The sequence below is a fragment of the Etheostoma spectabile genome, chromosome 15 (assembly GCF_008692095.1).
Source record: "Etheostoma spectabile isolate EspeVRDwgs_2016 chromosome 15, UIUC_Espe_1.0, whole genome shotgun sequence".
Lineage (NCBI taxonomy): Eukaryota > Metazoa > Chordata > Actinopteri > Perciformes > Percidae > Etheostoma > Etheostoma spectabile.
In genome coordinates, this window is record NC_045747.1 from 29,944,856 (window position 1) to 29,950,583 (window position 5,728).

At 43.5% G+C, this 5,728-nt stretch overlaps 1 protein-coding gene across 2 annotated transcripts in view; it reads right to left on the minus strand.

Moving 5' to 3' along the window:
• rab11fip4a (RAB11 family interacting protein 4 (class II) a) overlaps positions 1 to 5,728 on the minus strand; it is a 32,126-nt gene that overhangs the window by 8,511 nt on the left and 17,887 nt on the right. For both annotated transcript variants that reach the window (XM_032538639.1, XM_032538640.1), the window contains 5 exons: positions 5,187 to 5,321; positions 3,913 to 3,948; positions 3,531 to 3,639; positions 2,314 to 2,417; positions 589 to 729 (listed from right to left, as the gene is read on the minus strand). In XM_032538639.1, the coding sequence (XP_032394530.1) occupies positions 589 to 729; positions 2,314 to 2,417; positions 3,531 to 3,639; positions 3,913 to 3,948; positions 5,187 to 5,321 (525 nt within the window). The remainder of the gene's footprint in view (positions 1 to 588; positions 730 to 2,313; positions 2,418 to 3,530; positions 3,640 to 3,912; positions 3,949 to 5,186; positions 5,322 to 5,728) is intronic.

A 5,728-nucleotide genomic window follows, 5' to 3' on the forward strand; every position in this document is an offset into this window, starting at 1 on the left:
CGACTTACAGTTCTCAAAGACGCACACACACACAATATCAGCTTGTCCTCGGACAGATAGTTTCCTTTTCATTTCACTCACTTTTTTCTCTTAGTGGCGCGCGCACCCACTCGCGGTGTGAGACGCGTGTCCGCGCTATTCTCCGATATGACAACCTCTTGTACAAAACTAAAGTAACAAGCCAATTTTGTAAAATGTAAGGAGTAGAAAGTACCGATATTTGTGTTAAAATGTAAGGAGTAGAGGTAAAAAGTCGCCACAAAAATAAATAGTAAAGTAAAGTAAAAATATCAGAAAAATCTACTTGAGTACAGTAACAAAGTATTTGTACTTCGTTACTTCCCATCTCTGGTGCCGGGAGGAGCCATGGTGTCGCTGCAAAATAGCCTCGGGAAGGAACTACCCTGCAGAGATCTGAGGAGCAGTTAACCCTAGTCCTCATAAATCCACCAGAGTTTAAAATGCCAACACAAAGAAAGTGGAAGGTAACTGACATCCGGCCGAAAAGACGGCCATCCGACGGAATTTCCGGCGGCACAGGAGCTATCCCGGGAGTGGAACACTGTAGATATAGACTGACGAGTGTACCTGTTACAGAGCAGGTCTATCTCCATGTTTCTGTCCCTGTCCAGCTTGCTGTAAGCCTCCCGATGCCTCTTGGTCTCTTCCTCCAGACTCTGATCTGCCCTTGCCTCTGCATCCTTCACCTGCTCCTCCAGCTCATGCACCCTGGGATGCAAACACAAACAACATTACATGCAAATATGATATTTAATGTATGCAGTTTAACATAGTGGCAATAAAGCTGACATCAGCTTGGGTTAAATAAAAATTCCATGATTTCCAGATGGGGTTATGTAGACTTACGGAGCAAACGCTTAAACGTAAAACAGCACATCAGTAAAAAAAAGAGAAAAAAAAGCACATTTAGACGCACTCTGAATGAGAACGAGTAACATCGCATGTAACATCGCATGTGATCTATAAATTCACCTGCAGGCACACATGGTTTAGGGATAGTGTGGTTGCTTTTTGGAAATATTCCACGTGTGAAAACTTGAATGTCACGTTATTTTAAAAAAACAAAAGTAAATTCAATTTTATTTTCATTACCAAATTATCATAGTTATCTCAGGACACTTAACAAATAGAGTAGGTCTAGAACACACTATGATAAAAAAAACAATTCCAGTAATTAATAATTTTTGGGGGTGGTAGCTCAGTCCATAGGGAGTTGGGTTGGGAACCGGAGGGTCACTGGTTCAAGTCCCCGTATGGACCAAAAGTACGGAGTGTGGATTGGTGTGGACTTCACCTCCTGGGCACTGCCAGGTGCCGTTGAGCAAGGCACCGTACCCCCCCCCCACCCGCTCAGGCCGCTGGTTCGGCTGGCAGCCCACTCACACAGGGGCGGCTGTGGATCAGTGGTAGAGCGGTTGCCTCCCAATTGAAAGGTTGGAGGTTCGATCCCCGCCCTTGCAGTCATTGTCGAAGTGTCCTTGGGCAAGACACTGAACCCCAAGTTGCCCCCGGTGCTGCGCATCGGAGTGTGTATGTGTGTGAATGTTTATCTGATGAGCAGGTGGCACCTTGTACGGCAGCCCCTGCCACAGTGTATGAATGTGTGTGAATGGTGAATGTTCCCTGTAGATGTAAAAGCGCTTTGAGCAGTTGTTAAGACTGGAAAAGCGCTATATAAATACAGCACATTTACATTTACATTTACTCACTCTGACATCTCTCCATTAGGGCATGTATAGATCCTGAGCATGTGTGTGTGTAGTTCAGGACTGTGTGTGTAAACTAACCAAGTGTGGACACAGAGTGTAAATTGTAATTTCCCCATAGGGGTTCAATAAACAGATTAAAAAAAATTAAAAATTACGCCCAAGAGCAAGCATTTATTATAGTGGCAAGGAAAAACTCCTTTTAGGAAGAAACCTCGGTGATGAGAAAAACTTCCCTTTAGGGATAAACCTCGGACAGACCCGGGTTCTTTGTCTTTCAACATTAAAAAAAAAAAAAAAATAAATAAAAGGATGTAAATATACTGTATTTATATAGCTCTTTTCTAGTCTTAACATCTACTCAAAGCGCTTTTACATCATACAGGAACCATTCACACACATTCATATACTGCGGCCAAGGTGCCACCTGCTCATCAGATAAACACTCACACACATTTACATGGCGCAGCATCAGGGGCAACTCGGGGTTCAGCGTCTTGCCCAAGGACACTTCGACATGGGACTACAGGGCCAGGGATTGACCACTGAGCCACAGCCGCCGGATGCAGTGATTGTGTTTTCTTACCTGTGAACAAGTTGTGTGTTCTCCTGTTTGAGTTTAGACTTCAAGTCACCGTTCGCCAGACTGTCGCTTTCCAACTCCGTCACCTTCTTCTCCAGATAACTGACCTGAGAAAGACAACCAGGCTTTAACCTTCCACATCCTACCCCACACACACATAGACCTCAGGTGGAGATGAACTCCTCTGGTTTTGTTTCCTTTGATCATACACATTCCTAATATCTGAGCCCTTTTATTATTAGTTATAGTATATCTCCTCATAACAAAAAATTATGTAGCTGCAACTCCAGGCACACAAAGGTCAAGAGGTTAAGTTAGCTTTTTGCTGGTCTCCTGCTTTTATTTAGCAGGCTTAAACATGACAGTACCCATGTGTATTGCGCAGTATGTCAGCATATTGTTGGCACGTTTTCAGTTTGCTTGTTGGTGTGTCTGTCAGCAGGATTATGGAAAAACTACTGGCCCGATTTCATGAAACTTGGTGGAAGGGTGTAGCATGGGCCAAGGTAGCACCCACGATATTTACATTTGGAGCAGATCCGAATCCCTGGGCGGACTGGATACACCAATTATTTTTCACTTTCTTTTACACTGCGAGAGAGGGTGTTTGTGCTGCATTCATGTGGTGTCAGAATAATGAGTACATGACTAGGAAAATTCACACTGCATAAACATTGTGAGATAGGGCATGTTATAGCGGAAGCCTGCGTTCTACGATTGCCCTCCCAGCTTTATATGGGGGTTTACATTTCTCACTTAGTTACAGCTAAAACGTTTATTGAGGATAAAAACAGTATTAAAAACAGTCATGGAGCACTGAATACTAAATTGTACCTACAATACTAAAATTATAAAATAGTCAAGTTTCACTATGCACTGTCATTTAGCAGGAGCGTGCCTTCATGGGACACTCCAGCAGGATCATCCACCATGTTAGAAGGCACTCCACCAACATAACACTGACTTCAGTTCATTCCAATGGTCTGCACAGTTTGAACTAACATTGTGTAATGAAAAGGAACTATATGGTGCAATCATATTAGTTTGAAATAGATGGGATTGTTTTGAGTGAATTACTGAGTCCATGCATCCAAGGAATTTAAAGAGGTATCCAGGCACAGGCAGGTGAACCAGAAACAAACAGCTAATCATTTTAATAGATTTTCATCCAAACTGTACAAAAACAGCCTGCATTTTTGAGTGTGTGCATGTTTTTGTACTTTCTCTGTGATGTCGAGGTCGCAGGAGTCGATGCTGTCTGTGAAGAGATCCTCTGTGCTGCTGCCCTGACTGGACCCAAACACACTGTGGTTGGCCTGGAACAGCTGACTGCAGGGAGGAGAGGACCCGTTAGGCGCCAACAGCACAGACAAAGGACACCATTACCCCATTCTACATGATTACAATCGCATACAGACCGTGCCAGCTTCTGAAACTGCTCATGCATTTCAAGACTTATCACCCTGCCGAATCTGAACCCATCATTAGGATCGGTTACAAGCGATTGGTCCCTTCCCTTCTTTCTATGCAAATGAAGATTTACTGCAGTACTTTCATTTAATAAAACAAAAAGGTCTTCAGTAGGAAGGTCAGGTCACTTACCGTCCAAATGCTGTGCTGGAAATCTTTCGATTAGGGCTGAAACACAAGAGAGAGATTGAGTCACACACACTAGGGCTGACAACTCGCACACATTGACACTATTCACACACACTCTCCCGCCACACGTCTATTTTCTCAAGCAGAGAAAATGTATATTTATAACTGATAACTTGTGCTGCCCTGGATACCCTCATGGGAACATAACATTAATGTTTAGAATCAACAGCTGACAAAGCTAACACTTGTGTGAAAATAATATGACAGCAGGATAATATGATGGAGGATTTTTTAACCTGTAATAAGCCCAGCTGCTACTGAAAACTCAAAAAGGAAAAGAATTTGGGCTGATTTCTTCCAACTGTGTGGTGTTTCATTCAACATGTTATAATGGATGCTTCATATTTCAGATGTCCCCCCTCCTGTCTGTCCTCAGCAGCTGTCAGTAGCTACCTTCTCTGCACTGAGCATTTGTTTTTATCTCTCACAAGTTGCTGGTTAGCTGCTGCACTGCTTGCACAGGCAGACACTGCAGGCTCTATTTTAGGGAAACCAGTGGCGAAGGCAGATCGCACTGTGCCCTGCCACGTGCGTTACATTTGGTCATTTCGTGGCTAGGATCCCTTGGGAGCCATGGAGCTGTGTGAACTGTTTTCTATGTTTCAGTGCAGAATAATTCATCATAAAGACACACTTGATGTGCACGCAAGAATGGAGGTTCTGTTGTTATTTTACTACTTCAACTACTATGCTGTTATTGTTACCTCTGATCACAATTTAAGCAGCAAAGATTGAAATATATCAAATCATTGAAAGTTCAGTTGTTCCATTCTATTAAAATTGGCACAGTCACTCATTTATCTGCCATGGGTTTTTTCACCACAAAATGTTCTCTCTCACACACACACACACACACACACACACACACACAACACCCACACACACACCACACACACACACACACACACACACACACACCACACACCACACACACACACACACACACACACACACACACACACACACACACACACACACACACACACACACACACACACTAGCAACAGTTCAGGAACACCCTTTGATGTGGGTGCAGTGTTTGGTGCTAAGAATGAATAAGAGGGTGGGATTGGGGTGGATGGCTTATGTGTATCTGAGCTTTGAGTAAATCAGGGAGATGCTGAGGCAGCAGCTTGAGTCTGTCTGCCAGCCACCACCGTTTGGTCCCGTGCAGCCTTTGTGTTTATAATCCCGTCTTCACGTGTTGTGCGTTTTACCTGTTGGCCTTGAGGTTTCGAAGGCGAGCCTCCAGGTCGTTGAGTAGATTCACTTTCTTGCAGCACTGAGAACAGTAGATGTCCAGCAGCTCACTGTTATACAGCTGCCGCATCTTCTGAGGAGTCTGCCCAGCACTGCAAAAACAAATAACACATCAACAGAAGTGAAATGTGGAACTATGCTAGTCAGATTTAAGTAGGATAGAAATTAAATACAGTTGGCTGCAGCAACAAATGCGTTACCGCAGTATGACCAGATCTTTTTCTTCTTGCACTGCAATTCATTTTGTGATGCTCGGACCATCAACCAAAATTCAGAGGCATCCATTTGCCTTTTTTGATTTGTTTGTTTTTGTTTTAGCGTTATTCCAGAGAACAAAGATTTATCTTGGCAAGCGCTTCAGCAAATTATCTGTTACACTGATGGCTCTGGGGCGTTTTAAAAGGTCCTGTGGCATGAAACTTTTACTTTGAGGTTTTTTAATGTAAATTCCCCCGGCCTGCCTATGGTCCCCCAGTGGCTAGAAATGTCGATAGGTGTA